Raw genomic sequence first — 21393 nt, forward strand, 5'->3', positions numbered from 1 at the left:
GCAGGTAAGTTACAGTGTATATCTAGATAGATTTTTCGTGTTTATATAGATATATTAACTTTTGAATACTTTGAATAGATGCAAAAGCTTTGCTCCAGCGGTCTAGGGTGTTCAAAATTGTCTCTAGTGCTTTAGGTTCGATTCCCACCGACAACATTATTTTTTATATTTAGCTTTTGTTGTTTTTTCCGAACACCCCAATGAAAATCCTGATCCGCCACTGAAGAGGGGCATATGTTGAAACACTTCTTGAAAACAGAGATTTACCCATAACTAGAAGGAATGTTCGTATTATTTCCACCAAATAGGAAGAACACAGAAACATGCATTATTTATTGTCAGAACAGTCGAAATTTAAAATTTTAAGTTTTTCTGCATAAATATGGCATGGCTCTAGCATCTGTAATTTATACCGGCTAATATAGAATAATAGAATTCATAGCGTGCGTTTTAGCTTTCCTTATCTGTTTCCCCAGGGAGCCTAAATATCAGGAAAAATGAAAACACAGTCGTTCCTTTGCAGCAATGCGGTGAATTGTGGCATAAAAAACTTGTTTCGATCGTTTATGCTCTCAGCAATTTGTGTCCCGAGCCTGAGAATATCCTTCAGGTACAAAAATATACCATCTTGAGAAACACAAATATTGCAGGAAGCAACATTGCTAGCAGAGGTCGATCTAGAATTTGAAATTTATGAGTTCTATAACGATTTCAAGTTAATATATGATAAAAACTAGGTTCACAGTCGAATATTTATAAATATTTTATGAATTTCTTAATATAAATACAGGGTCAGAACAAAAGCTACTGGGGTCACGTGAACCCATACCTATAGGCTAGGTCCACCCTGATTGCCAACACCTTAACATCTTAAGCATCATTCATCATCAAATCCGCCCATAAATTGCAAGTATATCTCTTAGTTTCTTTGCTTCTGCATCCAAGCTGTCAAAGCTGGTAGAACTAGGTATCCTCCAACTCCAGTTTCCAAACTGCAATTACGGGAAGGAAAAGAGAACTAAAACGTTGATTCAAGAGAACTTGTGAGACAGTCGGACTCATTTCGCTTGATGTGTTAGATGAAATAATCATGAAATAAAATTTGGTATTGCTTTATCCAGTTTTTTGGTTTGTAGTTTGAATACAGCATAGCTAATCCTCGTATACTTTAATCCACCAATTGGTTTATTACTTTTGTACCTAATATAACAAGGAATAACAATACATGGATTAACTAAAACATGGATTAAAAAGCAAAACTACCCTTTATCTTTTCTCAAACCCATCATCAACATTCAACACCCTTTCAATGTTATCAAGTTTAAGAGACGCGTACATCTAAAATTTTACCCTACATATCCATTTCTAGTACAAAGAACCAAATGCCTGATAGAAAGTTAATCTCTGCATTTCTAATCTCTGTATTACAATCCCGCTAACTTGTTTCTATATCAAACGACTCCTAACATGAAGAAGTTCTACTACATAACAACGCCAGTATATTGATGTGGCTGCTAGATATACTATTATAATTCAGATGCTATTGAAACGCAAAAGAAATTCAACAGTCAAGGAAATAGTATTTTGGTTCATAGCTAGAGAGTTCCAAAGTGCCAATAGAATTGGTTACTCACTATTCACTATATATAAACAGATTTCTGTCTATACCTGAGTGGCTGGAATATTCATTCTAGAATCACTCCCAAGCCCAAGGACATCCTGCATTGGTATAATTGCAATACGGGCTACAGAAGAAACTGCAGCTTTGATCAGGCCCCACGATATTTCCTCTTCCTCAATGTTTGATAAATACTTTAGTACCTGATACAGCAGTTTAAGTGAACAACAGACTCGGGTTCATTGTTCATCTCACGTTATGTATAGCCAAAAAATGACAAAATGAAAAAATGGTCTCTTATATTTGAGGGTTGGTTCAAAATAGTCCCTTAAGTATGTAGTGAACAATTTTGGTCCCTTAAGTTTGCCAAAAGTTAACATTTTTAGTCTCCGCAAATGGTTTAACAATTTATGTTCGTTAGATTTGACGGAACCGGTGGAAGAAAAGATTTAACCGTAAACACTAAAGAAGTCTCATCAAATCCTACAATACGCAACACAAAAGCTGCACTAGACACTAAAAAGATTTAAAAACAAAAAAATAGCATATCAAAAATGATACACCATACCCTAGAAATAACTTTAAAAAAAATAGCACAAACTACAAAAAATTATACCTCTAAATGTGAGTTCCCGCTAATTCTTTTTTTTTTTTCATAGTTCCCGTCAAATCTAATAGCCAGAGTTCGTTAAATATTTGGCGGAGACTAAAAGTGTTATCTTTTGGCAAACTTAAAGGACCAAAACTGTTAAGTGCTATGTGAGGGACTATTTTGAACTTACCCTCAAACATAGGAGACTAATTTTGTCATTTTCTCGTACAAAAACACATGGTTTAGTCAATGCATCATACTGACATTGGATTTCTCTTCCTGTGGCAAGATGTTCCACCAACCTCGGATCTAAGACATGCAAACAAAAGGAAATGCTTACAAACGTTGGATGGGGAGTAGTTATAATAGGGACGGGAGAAAAACACAGTAAAGCAAGATCAAGCACAGAAGATTACCGTATCATTGTCATGTGTTCCAGTATACACAACTTGGTTCTGCTCATGATTGTGAGGCAAATGAGGGTTTTCAGCATCACTGCCAAATGCTGAACAACACAAGGAAGAACGAGTTTATACCAAGATTGCCACATAAATTTCAACGCTACTTTCTGCACACATTCTATAGTACGACAGAAGATATAAATACCAAACTGGAGTACGGCCATTCCAGGTGCCTCAATGGACTTTCTTAGCTGAACAACGTCCGTGGTGATTACTCCCTGTCATTTAGCATTACTGGAATGAGAAGATGTAGCAATAAAGCCATAAAACTACATGAAGGCATTAATCTTTACTTCCTAAAAGATGAAGTTATGGGAGTGTCCAACCATTCAAATGTCTACCAAATTACAAAAGAATGCTCCAGGGAAGACATTAAAGTAGGCATGTTTTTTTATATTGATAGGAAGCATTAAAGCAGACATAAAATCAGAGGTTTCAGAGAGAAAATATGCGTTATGCTCTCCTAAGACATACCAAGTCTTCTGCTATAATATTTATCTTCCCAACAGCTTGGAAGATAGCATCAAACAAAGGTTTTCCAGGTCCCACCTAAGTCATTAAAATAAAACAATGAGATAGTTTTTGACGTTAAGATTCAAAACATGAAAGAAATGTGAAGAGATCTGACTTTCCAACGCCCCAGCATTGCGACTTTTGCTTCTGCAAGTATGGATTATAAAAGTTACTTGAGTGCCCAACTGATACAAAGTTAAATGTAAGCCTATAAACATCCAACATTAGTTACCAGAAGGAACAGCCCAAAATCCAGCAAATCCTCTAAAGTGATCTATCCTAAACTCATCAAAAAGATCCGTTGCACGTCGAATCCGGCGTACCCACCATGAAAATTCATCCTTCTCCATGGCTTTCCAATCATAGAGAGGGCTTTTAGCAAAAAAGAAAATCACAGTAAATAGTGGATAGCACAAAAATTGACAGTTTAACATTGAACTTAGATATGATCTGCCAGTGAACTAAAACGACAAGTTTCCACCAGGTATGTCTTCTAAAAGCAATAACTAGATATACTTCCACGCTCAAATAGATATTTTCAGATAAAGGAAATGTTTGTTCGACAATCTAGTGTCCGAATAACACTTACCTGCCCCATAGTTGACCAGTTTCACTAAAAGCGTCTGGAGGAACACCACTAACTATAAGAGGGAAACCTTTCCTATTCTGCCACAGAGAAAGATGGTTTATGCAGATTAGAAGGCTTTAAAAGTTGGTAGAGGTAATTCACCAACTTATTTATCATCAAGGTCCCCAGGGATACTAACCAGCAAAAATTGTTTCTTATTGGCCCAAACATCAGCACTGTGATATCCAACATATATTGGCATGTCTCCCATTATACCGATTCCTTTGGATCGTGCATAGTCACAAACCTTTTTCCATTGTCTTTGGAATAAAAACTGCTGTGCTATGAATATGTCAATCTGTTCCAGGTAGCAGTAGATCACTGTTCAATATTTGTCTAATTTCAAGGATCCAACTTAGTCAGCATTCGAATTTTTAAAGAGGTCTTACAAAATCCTTTTCACTTTGATAAACTTCTTCTAGAGCTGCAAGATGGCGATTTTTCAATGGTTCAGGCCAATCATACCAGCTAATAGTGTGTAAAGAGTTGTCTATGGCAGCAAAATAAGCAGCATCCTCCAGCCAACCTACACTTTCATTGAATAAATGATGTTTAGCAGTAGCAGGCATCAGTAGAACCACTTTTAGTAATTATTAACATGTCCCACCATTTTCTGACTTCTCTTTTCATTTCAAAGTGAATATATCAACACACGACAATGAAATTACATGCCATCTGCAACTGCCATGAGCGATATCATATTATTTTCCTTTTCTTACTTATAATATAACAACATGATACATTGCTTTTTGGGATGAGATTCCCAAAAAAAAAAAAAACTTGTAACTATGTTTGTTACTAATTTACTTTTTCAAAACTACCCTGAGTTAGTGGGGTGTGAAAATATTAATTTTAGAAGTATTTACTGAGTACCAGTAGTAATAATGACAATAACGAGTTGGGTTATTTAAAATAGAGTTAGAAAAAGATTCTAGAACCTAGCTTATCAGATTCTTTACGTATGAGTAATCTTCCACTGCCACAATAAGTTAACTAGTGGTCTAACTTCCTCTGGAGTACAATTCAATAAGCTAATTAGAGGCAAAAAAAATTAAAAAATACAAGTTTTCAAGTTCCTCCAATGTTAAGGAAGCTTCACCACAAATCTCATTGTCCCACCACCTATTTCTTTTTTCAGCCAAGAAAAAAAAGATTTATATATTTTATTTAGAATAGACCTTGATTTATTCCAATCACTTCTTTTCTTACAAAAACCAAAAGTAAACCGCATGTATGATTCAATTTAATCTCTAACGAAAAAATCCTTTTCGAAGGATAATCAAGTCAGTACAATACATTTTACTACATATGTGGGGATCAGAACACCACAAAATGATCTTCAATCATTCCCGGTGGAACCAAGGTGGATTGTCGCCACCTTTCTTGTATCTTGTAGAATCCCCACGAGAACCCTCTGAGAGTTGCGTATATATTTTAGGGATAAATAGTTATATATAGTCCTTGGATGGAAGGTATACATATTTTATGGCATATGAATCGCGCTTTGAAAAGCATTTAACTAGGCGTAATTGTTTTATAAATGTTGATTGGGCCGTTTGATGGCTTGCTTATCCGTTATGGTCAATATGTGATATGGGACTGAGTAAACCTCTCCTTGCCCTAATATAGCAACCAAACAACGGAAGAATCATTATCACAGTTTGGAAGACCATGGCTGTCCTTGCTCTTATACCTTAATCAGGAAATGAAATATGTTTATCTTACTCGAAATATTTGGATCCCGGCGAAAGTTCTCGAGCTGGTCTTTCAGTTCCCCTTCACTGGAGAGAAGTCTCTTTGCTGCCTAAGATGATTAAGGAATAAATTACCCTTTAAGATCATCTGCGCTATCAATTTTTGAAGGGAAAAAATTATTTATCTATAATGAGAACGAAAACAGAGACAGAAAGCTTGAGTACAGAAGAATAAAAATTTGACAATTTGAAGCAGACATGTAAGGAAGTTGAAGGGAAAAGAAATATTTGTATATTCTTAAGCCTCCTTTCTCTTCTCCCCATACCCAAATCCATTCTATTGAAAGTATTTTTCAACCCTTTGGTTTCTTAATGTTCATGTTTATATAATAAAAGAAGAACTAGCGACAAGTATCTGCTCATTTTTACCTTGGTTATTAAAGGATCTTTTATCTCAGAAATAGTTGAGTAATTGACACGATCCGCAGCTCTTCAGAACAATGAAAAAAAAACCAAACAATAAGAATCGGAAGTGAAGTAATGCTCCAGTTAAATTTCTATGTGCAGAAAAACTAATGAATTGTAAGGAGAATGTTATGAAGTGGCTCACATTGGCTCCGGAAGCTCCTCCTTCTTCAATAAACCATCATCAACAAGTTCTTCAAGAGAAATCAAAAGGGTGTTTCCACAATTTGCATCCTGAAAGCAACCAGTGATGTCATTTCAATGTTGTGTAGAGATTAACAATATGACTGTTTCAAGATCTCTACAGATTGTAGGTATGAATACTTAATCAAATAAATTTCATTGCAAAGAGAATGAACCCAATATAACATGAATCAAACACCACAAAATTTTCAAAGTTGTGCCTCATTGAATGCGTATATTCAAGCAGTTCACGTTACAGCATTTTGCCCAAAATACTCTGTAATTTTTTTCAAAGAAAAATTTAGCTTCTCCTGCTTTCTATTGAATTTCTATGGCATGTAGAAAGGATGACCAACTCACTTAAAACGTAACAAAAGGAGAATTCATATCACCTGCCCTGAATAGGGTGATCCATCTTCATTGGCTCTCTTTCCAGGCGGTACAAGTGGAAGAACCTGAAAATAAGCACAGAAAGTCATGTCGCTTTTTAGTTTCAAATTAGTAATAAGAAAGTTAGAATCAGCTCGGTTCCATTGTTGAGACGAAGGGTGAGATTGGATCTTGATCTCCAGTTTTAAGAGTAGACTATTATGTTCTCAAGTAAATATTCAAAATCATACTTACTACATCAATCAAGACCATATAACTCGAGACGATAAGCTCCTCAAAACAATCATTACGAGGACAATCTTGAGCTAACAAGAGAGTGCAAACTCTAGACCAAAAGGAAAAGCTAAATAACCAGAAAGGTACTTCTTGCCCTTATTAGTAAGTGAGCTGCTATTCCCCTTACCAAATTACAACCCAGGCATCAATTATTGTAGGTTCCAACACCCACATACATGAGTTGATATAAGTGCAAAACTGAGATGCCAAGATCCCTGTTATCTAGATGCTAATTTCTTGAAAGCAAGTAATTACATTTGTAAGCTTTTTTTCCCCTTTTCCTCCGACAAATAAGTACTAACAAATACTCCTCTGTTCATTTTTACTTGTCCACTTTAGTATATCAAGACAAAAATAATTTATTTTTCCTGTGTTACCCATAGCATTAATTACTTAATTCAAATCTTTTTTTCAAGTCCATTAAAATTATGAACCAATTAATAAGGGTACCATAGTAAATTATGCACTTCATTTATTATTTCTTAAGGGGTGTGCATAGTCAATATGGACATGTAAAAGTGAACAGAGGGAGTAGTTATACTCACAACTCCTATTTGTGCTAGCTTTTAATTTTTTCAGGGTGTGGCTTATATGGAAGAAAACATTTTCCGGAACATGTTTTCCATTCGCTAATGGAACTAGGGAAAACAAGTTCCATTAGTGACATTCCACATTAATTGTCTTCCCCCTCACCCTCCAATACACCCCACCTCCATCCCCACCCCCATAGCCCCCCATTCCCACACTCCTAACCTCCACCCAACCTCCATAGTTTTGCCTAGATTATATAAAATGCTTTTGGAAGAATATTTTCTTCTTACTTACCAAACACCAGAAAATAAGTGAAAATGGAAAACATTTTCGTCTGTACCATACCGAACACGCCCTTAGCTTCAGCATTCTTTTATCATATTTGTAATCTTTCCACTAAGACATAACCTTTGTGTTCCTTGCGACCATAAAAAGAGGTAAGAAACTATTGGCATGGTAGCATAGCAGACTTCTAATCTTGCAACCATAATGTCACATCCAAATGGTAAAACAAAAAAGGGCTTCTTTCATTTTTGGTCCCTCTGCCAAACTTAATTACGGACGCTAGTCAAAATATACAAAACCTATACACTGATTATATATATCATATGTATATTTATGTTGGAGTCCCACATCAGTGGGTAAATGGCTGTTTAGTCTCCTTAAATGGTCTTGGACAATCCTCACTCGTGAGCTAGCTATTGGGATTGAGTTATGCCCAAGATCCATTTTTTTATCAATTTATGTATATTATATGTATATTCATACTTATAATATACCAAACCTATACATTTGTTGGCTATTTCATAAATTCGATCACCGAAAGTCATTGGACTGTAATTATCTTTAAAAAAAAAAGTTCCTTCTTTTTTTGTTAATTACTACTCCCTCCATCCCAATTCAAGTGTCTTACTCTTTTTTTTTTTGGTTTGTCCCACAAAGAGTGTATTTTTGTATATTTATGAAGTTTTCCAATTTCAATATCCTACATGACAAGTTTAAGAACATAAGATTTAAAGTACTACACATATATTTAATTTAAGACCACAAAGATTCAAAAATATCCCTTTATTTCTTAAAACCCAGTGCTCATATTTAAATTGGGATGGGGAGTAATTACTAGTAATAAGCAACAGTAACACGGCACATTTCTCAGTGCACAAGTATAATCTTTTAAAAAGAGCAAGTTGAAGTGTGACCTGCCAAAGGGAGCAACCAGAAAGATTGAGCCAATCAAGAAACCTGAAAGCCTGAGGACCAAGATCACCAATACCATATGGTCCAGGAAACGACGTTGGATGGAGCAACACACCAGCTCTTCTACGATCACTTAACTCCCGTTTGGGCAACCAATCAGCATACTCTATCGGTAAATCCTCGCCTACACAAGGAACAACGTTGCCGTTTTGATACCGTAATCTTTTTCCATGGAAACTGAAAGTGGGTTTAGATAATTTTGGGATGGGAGAGTGGAAAATGTTGTTCAATTTAGGAGAAGAGAAAGAAGAAGGTATTATTAGGGAGAAACAAGTTGGAATTGCCATTGATTGCTAATGAGAGAAGATTGTTAGTTTATTTTCTTCATATTTATGAGCTTATACACATATAGAGTGTTAGATTTGAGAATATGGATTGGAGAAAGTGGGTTGATACTGAATATTTGGATTGGCGTATTTTGCTTGGGATGGAAGAGGAGTTGGGAGTGGAATAGGAGTTAGAGAAGCAGTTGCGGTGGGGAACAGGGAGCACGTGATGCAACTCATATTGGGAAAACCATTTTCATTTTACTCACCCCTTAACAAATAAATATTAATTAACAGGATATTTGACATAATTTACTTTATTTATATCTAAATTTCAATCTCGCTTCAATAAATATTTATTGTTTATGTGTCATCTCTATTAATAATAAAATTTTATTTCGTCAGTCACAAAATAAGTGTCAACTTAAAAAAAAAAAATTGTCTCAAATGAGTGTCGCCTTAAGAATTTAGGACAAACATTAACAAGTGTTTTCAACTATACTTTTAGTATTAAAGAAGTAATACTCTCTTCTTTTTTTTTTTTTTGAAAAAAGCATTCTGATCAGCTATTAATCAAATCAAAGTTGCGTACGTCATGAATCAAATATGGGAATCTAGTATCCCCTCCATAGCATCAGACAAAGAACCGCAAGCCCAAGCTAACATATGGGCACACTAGCGCTGATCTTTTAACAAAAGATAAAGAAATAGAAGTACAGTTACACATGAGTGCTTTACAATATAATCATGAATAATAACATCAAAATAAGAGTTGTTGCCGTCAGATTCCTCCATAACTTGTTTAACCAAAAGGTTGTCAATCTCCACAATAATAGGTGTTGATGTAAAGTGATCATTTAGCCAGCTCAGTACTTCTCGAACACCCAAAGCCTCGGCCATGAGTGAGTCACGTGACCTATCTAACCGACTAGAGCGGCCTCTTATGAAGTTTCCACAAGAACCCTAGACCAGTATACCGACTCTTGCTACTCCCGAAGCAAGATAAAAAGAAGCATCAATGTTGCACTTAAGGATATTTTCATCAGGAGAAAACCATTTAATTGCAAAGTCAGTTCTCGTCTCTATACGATTGGAAGTTGTCGTTCTTGCCTTAGTCTAATCCTGCCAAAATCGGGCTGCCTTTTGGATAACAACTTCAGGTCGCAGAGATTTTTCATGGCACACAAGACTATTTCTAGCATTTCAAAGTTCCCAAAGAATCATAATGGCTTCATGTAATTGATCGGGAGTCACAATTTCCATCAACGAATTAAGCCAATTCAAAAGCGATGGACCAAATTGCCGCCATCCCAAAGATGATATAAGCCACACCCAGATTATGTGGTTCTATTGATTTGCGAGAATATAAGCAGAATTCTTTTTTTTTTTAAATAATTTATGGTCTAAAATATATCTTAAATAGTTATTTGACCATAAATTATTTTATTAAAAATAAAATAAAAATTTTAATTATATTAATTCTAAACATAAATACCTTTTCTTTTTGGTACATATCGTTTAATACTAACATGCAAAACTGGAACCTCATATATAATAATGTTTTAATATGGAGAAAAGGTCATGTATCTTATACACTAGTGATCATAGGCCCGTGCTAATATAATAAGAATATTTTTTTTATGTATTTTTAAGGGAAAAGAATGCCGATTCCCCCTGAAAACAAAAAAATTATCTGCCCCTATTCCTCTTACTTTCGTGTCCCTAAAATTATTTATCCTAAATGTCTCCAAAATTATGATACCGACATGGTATCAGCCTGTCTTTTATATAACATGATGGTATAATAGAGGACTTCTTTCATTTCTTCAAAAAACACTCATCAACCCTCCATGATGCCATCATGATATATAAATATACTAATATGATATTATGGAGGAAGGGTTTTGGGCGAGGGGATACTCGGGTAAATTTTTTCAACCGCCTGGGTAAACGTGAAATTAATTTAGAAAGAGGCATGAACGGGTAAATATTTTACATTTTAGTGATATTTTGTGTTATTTTGCCAATTAATTATTAATTGCTTAAGTAGTTTTACAAATTAAATGTATGAGTCTTATTTATTAAGGTCAAAAGTTTTTCCAAATAATAAACTATTTATTTTTTCCTATTACTCATAGAAAATTCTATGCTCAAATTGGGTCAGTATAGGTGTTATCAGTATGTAACTGAAACTTTGTATCATTAACTTTATACTCAAGTTTTCTAATTAAGATGGTAACTCTACCCTTCTTAGTATTATACTTTTCTATCTTCAACTTCAACTTGAACTTAACTTCTAATATTAATTTTTGGTTGAATTTATTTTTCAGGTTCAACCAAAAATTATTTTCATAGCTTTTTAATTCATGGATGGTAATCGAATTTTCCGCCAATTACATGATTTGTACACATTTAATCACAAGATATCTCGAATGTGTGATGAACAAAATATATAAGATCAAAATCAAAAAATGATATGTATTAGTGGTTCAAATTTTTTTATTTTTCTTAGACTGATATATTTTTGCATGAAATTTGCACTTTAATAACTTTTCAAACACAAATGGATCTTTAATGGTGCGTGGTTAATTCAACCAAGTGACAATAAACCCAAGATAACATTAATTAACCCATTTTATGCAACAACATAAAAAGAATATTTTGACACTCAAAAAACATAAAAAAATCATCCCCGTTTCCAATTTGCTAGACATAAGTATTATTTAGGGAGTTGAACGATATTCCCGTCAACTATAAATTGAAACTAACAATATTTGTCAGTAAGAAGATTGGAATTACAAAAGCAGTATAATAAGTAATTCAAAATTCACTTAAAAGGTTACACCTAAATAATAAAATTTTAATGCAATGAACTAATCTTTGAGTTCTTAGTGATTCATTAAGTAATCGAAGAGTCAGAAGATGACAATTATTGTACTTCAGGAAACTGATATTATCGTAAATTGGATTTGTTTTGACGCTAAAATAGTAGGTTTTATATTTATGGACACAGCAAGCTGTAATGTGTTTCTCCAATTTTTTTCTATTTAAAATTTCAGTGTGGGTCCCACAGATTTGACGTGTCCTATTAGTAAAATTGCCTCAAACAACAATGGTTATAAAATACTATGTGGGCAAACCACGTGTCCTTGGGCAAACGGTCCTTTTCTGATACATTTAAAAGCACTCACGGTTGCCATGGACAAATAATGAAATAAATTCAAAAGCAAGGGCAAATGTAGCCGTAGAAGGGGACGCAAGATTCTTGTACAATGGGTAGCTAATAGTCCAAAACTTTCATTTCATGATGTGCAACACTACAATGCATAATTTTCCCGAAATGCCATAATTGTCTTCATGCCAGGCAGACATGTTGACCCCGACCTGTGTGCTTATCCCCACTTGGGTAATAGATAGTAGATTTGATACATCAATTAGTATTTGTAAGGTTTTAAAGCTCGTTTCACATGTTTATCCGTTTTCGTTTTTCTTTTTTTGTTTATGTTTAGGAATAAAACTCATTAATCGATGTTAACCTTTTAATGCATGTAAATTAATTTAATATAATATTGAATGTTAACTTCGATTTTTAACAATGTTTAGGATAAGATTTTATCTTATTAAATTGAAATTAGACTCTGAGAAGTGACTAACAGTTAATCAAGTACGGCACTTTTTTTCCCAATACGCAAGTATTATTTAAAAAACAAATGGTTGCGTCAATAAGAAGGGAAACTGGAGTACAAAATTTGATGTGCCATTTCCATACTGATGAATATCCACTTTCATATTTAATAGAGCCCGCTAGTAATATTGTCCGCTTTGAGCTAGGTCTGCATGGCTTTAAAACGTGTCACTAAGATGTAAGGCCTGCTTACTTATATATCCAACACCTCTCTTGTGTTTCGCCGATGTGGGATTTTCCTCCTAAGCTGAGTGTCACATCTTGATCCACCACGACAAGGCTGACACAAGAGTGGCTCTGATACCATCTGTAATGACCCAACGCGCTAATGATATTGTCCGCTTTGAGCTAGGCTCGCATGGCTTTAAAATGCGTCATTAGGGTGCAAGATGTTACGAATTTAACCATGTTGGAGGGCCCATTGGTGAAGATGTAGAATTACATTTGGGACCCCAAGAAGCTTCCTATATAAAAAAGAGGAATATAATCTATTAGGGCTCATGCTATGCAGTTCTCTCTTTACTTTTGTAGTTGCTTAGGTTAATTCTGGAATCTCTCTCCCTTCTTCCTTTTTGTTTCTTCTTCCTTGAAAGATTTGATTACTCGTTTGGAGTATTTGTAATAGCTTGAAGATGAACCCTTATATTTGTACATGTAATTTCAATTATCCATTTCAATGCAATATAAGTTCATTACATAAGGCCTGCTTACTTATATACTGTCACAACCCAACCCCGTAGGCCGTGACTAGTACCCGATCTGGGCACCCAAACACATCTATCCAACGCTATCTCAACTGTTATCAAACGCATTCAAGTATAAAGCAGAAGCCGTCAAGGCTATATTTCAAATTTAGATAATTTCCAGAAAAATTTTGGCAGAGTTTCCTTTGTTTTACATACTATCCAAAATAACCCTGCGCATAGAAAATACCAACAAAGGCCACACCGGCCAACAAAGCAATATATAAACATATGCGGACCGGCCGCCGCGGCGAATGGGGTCGCCCCAAACACAACATATACACACATCCGTACAGAAAGACCCTAACCCACAAATATGTCCACAGACCTCTAAACAGACCGACAGAGTCATATGACGGGACAGGGCCCCGCCGTACCCAGAGTTGCCATACATACAGAATATACAGAAGACAGAAGATATATACCAAAAGTACACGCTCCGGACCAAAGGAGCTCTTCAAAATAGCAGAATCTGAGCCCTAGACTGGCGGCGTATCTTCAGGTGCGTCTGTACCTGCGGGCATGTAACGCAGCCCCCGAAGAACCGGGGATCAGTACGAAAAATGTACCGAGTATGTAAAGCAGAAACATAACAAACATAATCATAGTCTGAACCGGAAGCACAGAAATATAGCAAACAGAATCGTAATCCAACGAACAGACAGAGATATACCGGACAGAGTCGTAGTCCAGACAGACAGACGGAAGGATACCGGACAGAATCATAGTCCAGACGGACAGACAGAATCATAATCCATACGGACAGACAGAATCAGAATCCAATCAGACAGACAGAATCATAATAGGGCACAAGAACGTGGTCGCCACTCCTGCCTTTGGCGCCACAACATATCATATTTCAGAAGATTTCACATCTTCGAACATCTCCGTCACATAACACATCATATCATAACCACGGTAACCCCGGGGACAGATCGCACGCCGGGAAACCGGACACATCATACTTCGTAACATATACACGGTAACCGGGGACGACATATACCACAGCACCCCGGAACCGGACACATCATACTTCAGAATTCATACATGGGACCCGGCCCCCGACAAGGGACTCGGCGGCCCATCCGCACGATATAAACCGGCCCGGCATCCGGTGAAAGGAAGCATTGAGACATCCATGAACAGATTAATGAGAAACCACATACATACAGATCGTTATACCGACTCAATCAAACTGAAGTAGGCCAAATGGCGAGTCAAATCAGAGTATTCGGATAGCATTCATAATGTGCGCCTATATCCTGCTTGGGAAGGCACGACAGATTATTACCAGAATCAGATTTTTTTTTGATGTCAAAGCCATTTTGTAAAATTTATATAAAAAGTAGTCATATCGTGATCAGAATAATAGTCCAGATGTTACCTGTGAGAAACGGACAGAAATAGGGCAATTCAGGTCATATAAAAAGTGTCGGGGCCTTGTGGGCCCACCTCGGACCAACTTGAGGCGACATATGTAAATTACTGATAATAGACCTTAAGAGGTCATCCATAATCATTTGGGAGTATTCCGACTTCGTTTAGGAAGGTTTCATACAAAAGTTCACTTTAGGGACAAATTATAAGAAAAGTGATTCAGTCTCGCTGAAGGAATTGGAACGGGTTTCCATCTCGAATTCCGGGGAACGAAGTCGTATTTAAGGCTCGCGGCCGAGCCTATTATGTTCAGAACATGCCTAAGAAGGAAGGGGTAGGCTTTACATACCTCGATTGCGCCTTACGCTCGCTTGACTTCGATTCCAATCTCGTCCAGAATCTACAAATGGTCATGTTTACCAATTGTCAAATTCAAGACTTAAGACTCCAAATTCAATACATATTTGCCTACCGAAATTTCGGCAGCATTTCCTTTATACATATAACATCCCCAAAAGTTAAACACAGCCAAACAATCAACGCAACCCAACAACAATATCCATAATGACAACAAGTATTTCAAAACACATAATATGGCACAATTTGCCATCTTTCCGTCATAACGTAACATCTTTCATTCCGACCTTACGCTTCCAAACCAAACTTATTATTTTCATATTCATCACTCATCAAGATCACTACAACATGATTCAAAGGCATATCCTATCGTTTTCACCAAATATACATAAAGTATGCACAATATACAAGTTTCCTACCAAAAGCATAATTCACCCACAACTTCCAATCTTTTAGCAAACATGTTCATGATATATTTCTATCTTTCAACTTCATCAATGACAACCATAATTTGCCTCTTAATACTTTCATTTCCATTTTTACATAAGTGACAATAAATTTGCATAATTTCCTACAACAACTTAACAACCATTCTTCCATGATAACAAAAACCATTATTCTTTCATTCACTTCACAATAACACACTTAACATACTAACAAGATTTAATTCACCTTCCATCATCCACATCACACCACACGGCCACATGCTATATTTTCCAACTTCCCCTAATTCATTCAACTTTCACTTCCAATATAAATTCCATCATAATCACAACTAGGATACAATACAAAATTCAACACATCTCAGCCACACAATTATGCACACACACGGCCATACATATGCATACATACCAATACCATACAAACTTCCATATTTCCATAGTTTCTACCCATTCCTACATTCCACAACATAAACAAAGCTTCATAACATGAAAAGAACATAAGATTCTTACCTTTTTACCAACAAATTCTCCTTGCTACCAAAGATAGTTTCTTGCCAAAATAATTGTACCAAGTTGGAGAGAATCTTGCACTTAGTAATAATCCCACAAGAAATGGATTTTTGAACCAAGGATTTAACTCCAAGATTTTTTTTTCTTTTCTTTTCTCTTTCTCTTACGGCCTTCTTTCTTTTTCCTCTCAATTTTATGTTCTTGAAACTTCTTGAAAAGGAAAGAATTATGGATCATCTTCTTATTAATACATGAGTTAAATTTATTGTGGGCTTGGGCCATTTTAATTACCATGGCCGGCCACCCTTTGCATATTTGGGCCTTCTCTTTTTTTTTTTTTTTTTTTGATTCCCCAAGCCCAATTACTTATGGCTAATTTAAAATTCCCGAGGCTAATTTCCGAAATTCCAATTTTTGCCCTTGGCCTTCCTTCGTATTTCACACCAATAATTTCACAGCCAACACATTCATACCAAGTAAGGTCCAATTATGGCCTCATTCATTATAAGCCAAGTTATCTCCAATTTTTCGAATATGCAAAAATACCGGATGTAACATATACCCAGCATCTCTCTTGTGTTTTGCCGATATGTTTTCCTCCCAAGCTGGCTAGTTATTGCATACATAAATAGTGGTTACCCATATATACCACGTTACAGGTTACCTATTTGGACAAGTGGGGTTAGGGCTGTTAGGCTATGTCACAATCTCTGTATAATATTAATGACAAAAAATGTGAGTACATGGCGGAGGATAGAAATGTTAGTTCAATACGATATGGAGAATACATAACATTCTTAATTATACAAAATCTGTATAATATTAATGACAAAAAATGTGAGTACATGGCGGAGGATAGAAATGTTAGTTCAATACGACATGGAGAATACATAACATTCTTAATTATACAAAATGCACAATCTTCTTCTTCCACCTGCTTATACCTATGTTACTGGTTGAGAGAAATTCATCCTTTAGAAACTTGCTCAAGAAGCTTGCAAAAAAAAAAAAAAAAACTAGTAGTAATATAGCAATATATATATATTGCTAATCATCCTCAAAGCAAAGTACTCCTTTCCTTGGTCGAATTCTGAACTTGGGATCTCCAGTTGATCAACTAAATGCAACACTTCTAATACAAGACTTAAGGTGTGTTCGGTATGAAGGAAAACATTTCCGAAAAATGTTTTCCAATTTTCTCATGTTCGTTTGGTCGAAATTTTTTGAAAATATTTTCTTTAGGAAAACAAGTTCCTTAAAAATGGGGAAAATGACTTCCCTATAAAAGTAGGGAAAACAAGTCCACAATGCATTCCACCAACCACTCAACCACCAAACCCCAACCACTCCCACCACCCTACACCCACAAAAAAAAATTAATTTTGTTTTGAAAAAAAAGTTTTGAATTTTTTTTTTTTTTGATTTTTTGCACCCCCCACCCCCAACTACCAAAACCCAACCACTTCCACCACCTCACCCCACCCCAACCCCACCGCACCCCCCACCCCCAAAAAAGTTTACTTTGTTTTGAAAAAAAAGTTTAGATTTTTTTTTTTTTTTTTTGCATCAAAATAAAATAAAATTGGGGTGGGGGATGGGTGGTTGTGAGGATTGTGTAATATGGGTCCACACGGGGGAGGGGGGGAGGGAGGGATGTGGTGGTTTAGAAAATCCAGAAAAGAAAATTTAAAACTTCAAAAAAAAAATTAGGGGTGGGGGTTGGTGTGATATGGGTCCACGCAAGGGGGGGGGGGGAGGGATGTGGTGGTTTAGAAAATTCAGAAAAAAAATTAAAAACTTCAAAAAAAAAAAAAAAGGGTTTGGCGTGGGGGTGGGCGTAAGGGGGTGGGGGTTGTTGTGGTATGGAGTGGTGGGGTTGTGGTGAAGTTGTGGGGTTTGGGTGAGTATTTTCCTGAAAATATTTTCTACCAACCAAATGAACATGAAAAAATAAGTAAAAAATTCACTTATTTTCCGCTATCCAAACGAATATGAGAAAATAAGTAAAAATTCACTTATTTTCCAAGAACACATTTTCCAGTAAAACATTTTCCTCCATACCGAACACACCCTTAGATATACATATAAAAATTGTCAAATTTTTAATAAATATTATATTTTGAATTCATAATTCTAAAAGTATAATAATATAACACTAACATCATAAAGATTGTACCTATCAAATTAAAATTCTAAATTTACTGTCATGGTAAAGAGAGGCTCACCATAGTGACCAAAAGGACAGTTTATTCCTGGAAAATACTCCAGCTTGTTTCAAAAAAGGCAGAAGTTGTGTTGATTGCTGCGTGAAGTAACTATTCCCAAATACTGAAATGTAATCCAGAACCAAACTGGTATTTTTATCTGAAGTAATTGATTAATTAACCATTACAAATGGTAATTGAATTTTCCAGTTTTTCCTAGTTTCCTATTAAAATATTTCCCATTGTAAATAATAGCAATCATTGTGTGAAGATAAACATCGCAAGAAGTAGCAAATAGGAATTCAAATTAAGGAAAGAAAGAAAAGAATTAATACATAAAACAAAATGGGAAGGAAGGTATAATTCCTTTTCGAAATTGAATATACAACACCATGTCACAAGAGAACAACACATTCTCTAAGTCTCAAATAAAGGTATACATAAAGTGAGAATACTTGATCACAATGAAAGATGACAACTTCATATTACCATTTTCACGTGTGGCCTCCCTCTCTTTTGATGGTTTATTATTGTACTAACTTCTTTATAATATATTTAACTATGATATGATATCTATTTACAAGATACTTATGTCGCTCAGACTCTTCAAAAATGTCGTCGGTGCGCATCAGATCCTCTAGAAGTAGTGCATTTTTTTAGAATCCAGCACAGATACGACAACATTTTTGGAGAGTTCGGGCAACATAGCAAGACACTAATTAACTAAGGTCCTAATCAAACATATTGTACTTCAAACCCTTTGATAAACTAAGCTACTTATAACACTTTTTTCAATATTTTCGATATTTGAGGTCTAGATATCGTCAGTCCAATCGCTAAGCTCGTTTTCATAGAAAAAGCCATCGACGATTTGATCGATTAAGGAATCGATGAAGGTGTTGCAACCAATGGTGAAGATTCTGCCAACTCTGCTACGAGAACTTGAAGTCCAAGCAAAAAAGGCAGCACAAGCTACAGCAGCAATAGAAACACCAGCAGCTTCAGCTATTCCTTGAAAATCAGTCTTTCGGAATACTGAATTTCCAGTCACAACTTCCATGGACACTGTTGCTGCAAATACAATCTGAAGCACATAGACAAGTACTTAACTTAGAAATGTAAAGGAATTTACACTATCAGTGCAATTGAACTGGTTATTACTTTATCTTTAATTTCAAGTTACCATATCAAGCTTGATATGAAAAGTTATATGTTGTAAAGCAGCTTAACTTCACACTGTAATTATTCTTTATTTTGTCTGTGCACATAATGTGAACTCTTTTTCTTTTTTCCTACGTGGTATTTGGTGTCGAGCCAGCTTTGAGGCTTGACTAATTTGGATTCGCATTGAAAGGACCCATTTTTTAGAATAGAGAATACTCCATTCCCAAGACTCTCGAGACGTCTGCTTCCCCACCCCAAACTTTGGTGGTTAGAGTAAACTCTTAATTTATATTAGTGATGCGATAAGTCTGTTGTATATGATTATTTATTTCCATTCATCAGGATGACTTTCAAATTTTAGACTTGAATTAGACAGTACTTCTCATTTCGAAATATTTGGTGTTCTTTTGGCTATAATTTGATGTCGGTTTGCTATGGATCTAATAAATTTTCATGAGATATAAAGATCTGTTAGCTTACATCTCAGTACTTAGTCAAGTTTCAAGAGTGAATCACCTTGTTTAGCTAAACAGGTTGAGGAGAAATTGCAGTAACAAAGAGTTTACTGCTCTTTCTTTTTTTTGATAAAGAGGTTATTGTCTTTTACAAACAGTTTGAAAGATACCGTATTAACCACCACTAAAAAAGCTTTTCGACTATCAAGATTCAAGTCCTCTAATTTTGGAGTGTCTTCTGGCACTTGTAGTCTTTTTATCAATTTCTAATAAAAGGAAAAGTATTCAAGCACATCAAATAACCTCCAAATTTTGTAAATTTTATAAGAACTTATTTCTTGTACTAGGGAATCATACTTCTCCTCGCAGGTGTTCGAGAGTCAAACTTTTAAATAAAAACTCGATCAGTTTGATTCATACTCCAAGTTTAACTTTCAGTTGAAATTGAAAACTCGATCAGTTTGATTCATATGATTCCAAACTAGATACTTCCTCCGTCCAAAAGTATTGATATTTCTCGATTTTCGAGAGTTAATTTAACTAAACTTTGAAACTAAATTGTATTAGACTACCTTAATATTTTAAAATTAAAATTTATATATTTAAAAACTACACAAAAAATATATACACTTCTAAGTGACAACTTTTCTTTAAAAAAAAATTCATCTTAAAATATTAGTTAAAGTTCACTACGATTTAAATCTCAAGAAACGAAAAATAACATACAGTTTAACTTTTGAAAAGGAAAAAAATATCACATAACATGGAAGGAGTATAAGACTAGTAATATAAGCAGAAACAGTGAGGAAGTAACTAATTACCATGGCAAGTCGACCAGAGATAATCTCAAAATCCTGACTCTTCTTAGAACTCTCAATATACTCCGACAACGTTGCGAAGAATGGAGAAACCTCGTCATCTTCCCCATTAAACCCGTTTTTAGTCTTGATTACTCCAACAGGATCCGAACCAAATGACCTTAAAGTAGTCAACCTAGGCTGTAACATTATTTTCCCATTATTATTGTTCTCCTGCCCTCTAGGTTCTGATGATGACATGACTCTCGGCTTCTGAACCGGGGTAAAAACCGCCGGTTCAGTCTTCTGAGTCTGTGGTTTAATAAGCTCACAGAAAATCGGTCGGGTTCTTAAGGCCATTTGGAGAAACAAGAAAGAAAGAAAGTAGGAAGGAAACAAACAAAGAGATGATTCCTTAAAATTGGGAAAGAGAGAGAGAGAGAAAGCATTTTGAGAAGGGGGTTATTCTGGATGGAATATTAGGGGGAGTTTTTTTAATTCAAATCAAATGGTCCTTTTACTTTGAGGGTCATCTATTTTTCATCCCTTTTCTTTTAAGTTTGTAATAATTCAGCACTTCTAGTCGTACTAACAGAATATTGAACGACCACAAGACAAGAGAAAATGTCATATTGTCATGTTCAGAGTGAAAAATGAGCTAAATAGAGATGGTTTTCTTGTCTAGTAAATATTTTTCTTCGGTCAATGAAAATTTTAGATAAACAAATACTTTTTTAGTAAGGAAAATATACTGCAATTAGGGGGAAATTGAACTATTAAAGAA

General features: G+C 35.3%; 2 protein-coding genes across 3 annotated transcripts; both read right to left on the minus strand.

Moving 5' to 3' along the window:
* Window positions 1–334: 334 nt before the first annotated feature.
* On the minus strand, window positions 335–9109 carry LOC132613805 (4-alpha-glucanotransferase, chloroplastic/amyloplastic). Of its 2 annotated transcripts, XR_009572102.1 has the most exons (17): window positions 8551–9109; window positions 6547–6609; window positions 6117–6205; window positions 5936–5996; window positions 5538–5616; window positions 4202–4338; window positions 3952–4110; window positions 3774–3850; window positions 3417–3556; window positions 3300–3331; window positions 3146–3220; window positions 2817–2889; window positions 2627–2715; window positions 2475–2519; window positions 1669–1821; window positions 830–992; window positions 335–604 (listed from the first exon to the last, which is right to left on the minus strand). XR_009572102.1 is itself a non-coding variant. In XM_060328047.1 (16 exons), the coding sequence occupies exons 1-16, from the start codon at window positions 8893–8895 to the stop codon at window positions 888–890; spliced, it is 1722 nt and encodes a 573-aa protein (XP_060184030.1). In that variant the 5' UTR covers window positions 8896–9109; the 3' UTR covers window positions 679–887. The 2 variants fall into 2 exon arrangements, 1 of the variants encoding a protein (XP_060184030.1); XM_060328047.1 differs by lacking the exon at window positions 335–604 and having other exon boundaries at window positions 679–992.
* A 9432-nt stretch (window positions 9110–18541) lies between these two features.
* On the minus strand, window positions 18542–21068 carry LOC132615296 (stress enhanced protein 2, chloroplastic). Its single transcript, XM_060329857.1, has 2 exons — window positions 20634–21068; window positions 18542–19277 (listed from the first exon to the last, which is right to left on the minus strand). The coding sequence occupies exons 1-2, from the start codon at window positions 20967–20969 to the stop codon at window positions 19008–19010; spliced, it is 606 nt and encodes a 201-aa protein (XP_060185840.1). The 5' UTR covers window positions 20970–21068; the 3' UTR covers window positions 18542–19007.
* Window positions 21069–21393: the final 325 nt, after the last annotated feature.

The sequence above is a fragment of the Lycium barbarum genome, chromosome 10, assembly GCF_019175385.1.
Source record: "Lycium barbarum isolate Lr01 chromosome 10, ASM1917538v2, whole genome shotgun sequence".
In the NCBI taxonomy this organism is placed as follows: domain Eukaryota; kingdom Viridiplantae; phylum Streptophyta; class Magnoliopsida; order Solanales; family Solanaceae; genus Lycium; species Lycium barbarum.